Source organism: Artemia franciscana, chromosome 12, assembly GCF_032884065.1.
Source record: "Artemia franciscana chromosome 12, ASM3288406v1, whole genome shotgun sequence".
NCBI classification, from domain to species: Eukaryota; Metazoa; Arthropoda; class Branchiopoda; order Anostraca; family Artemiidae; genus Artemia; species Artemia franciscana.
The window spans coordinates 5577274-5578362 of record NC_088874.1 but is presented as its reverse complement, the minus strand read 5'-3'; the positions used below and the strand labels follow the sequence as shown (position 1 = coordinate 5578362).

Below are 1089 nucleotides of genomic sequence, written 5' to 3'. Positions count from 1 at the left end.
TAAATACTAGATAAAGCCGGTGCAGTTTCAGTGAGAAGATGCCAAAGTATCCTTTGATTAGATGGTTATGTGTTGTCTGGTGCAGCCCGAAAAGTCTTTTGTAGTATCTAAACTGAACTGATTCTAGCTTGCCCGTGGCCTCCAGGCCCCATAGCTCAGCTCCGTAATGGATTGCCGGTTTAATTGTCGAATCAAATATTTGCTTGAACATTTTTAATGACTTCGACTTTTTCACTAGGTCATTAAGTAACCTTGTACCCACTGCTGCTTTCCCTCGCTTTGACATTTCGCTCAAATGTTCCTTCCAACTGTAGTTAGGTGTCAAGGTAAATCCCACATTTTTTGCCTTTTACATTACCTTAATCTCTTGGCCTTTGAACCAAAATTTCTCATTCTCAACTAAATTCCTTCTTCCTCCTTTATTGAAGATCATTATCTCTGTCTTCCCGAGGTTTAGACGTAGTTTCTTCAATTCAAGGTATTCTGCCATCAGTTCAATTAAATTTGTAGTTCACGAGCTGTTTTCGCTATTAATGCCATGGTGTCGGCGAACAGCAGAGCCGAAATCGTTCTGTTGCCGAGCTTAACGGTTGGGGCCCATCTTTTCTCCAAAAATTCTACAATGTCGTTTACGAATATTCCGAATAGCCGAGGTGACAAGGCGCTTTCTCGTTTCACCCCTCTTGTCTGTTCAAATATCCTTGAAACTCCTTTTCCAAACACTCTGACGACTGCTTTTGTACTTCCATACATATTAGCTACCAGCTGTGCAAATTGACCTGGTAGTCCAATTTTAATTATTTCCATTATCAGTAATTCCCTATCCACGCTATCGAAAGCTTTTTGGAGGTCTACGAAAGCCATGTAAAATTTATTTTTTCCTCTTCCATATTTTTCAGAAAGGGCATGCAGCACAAACATTCTGTCTGCTGTATGGCATTCAGCCCAGAAGCCTCCTTGATCTTCTTTAATTTTTTTGTACACTTCGAGCTATTTTGACAATCTCACATCAATAATTTTTTCAAATATTTTACTCATCGTTGGTATTAGGGATATGGGTCTGTAGTTGGAGTGTTCCTCCGCATTTCC

General features: G+C 39.9%; 1 protein-coding gene across 1 annotated transcript; it reads right to left on the bottom strand.

Moving 5' to 3' along the window:
* Nucleotides 1–498: 498 nt before the first annotated feature.
* Nucleotides 499–864, bottom strand: LOC136034171 (uncharacterized). Its single transcript, XM_065715351.1, has one exon. It carries the CDS (start codon nt 862–864, stop codon nt 499–501), a length of 366 nt encoding a protein of 121 aa, XP_065571423.1.
* Nucleotides 865–1089: the final 225 nt, after the last annotated feature.

Bases quoted from the DNA above. Each gene is read 5' to 3' on its own strand.
- LOC136034171 (XM_065715351.1), bottom strand. From the start codon at position 864: ATGGCTTTCGTAGACCTCCAAAAAGCTTTCGATAGCGTGGATAGGGAA.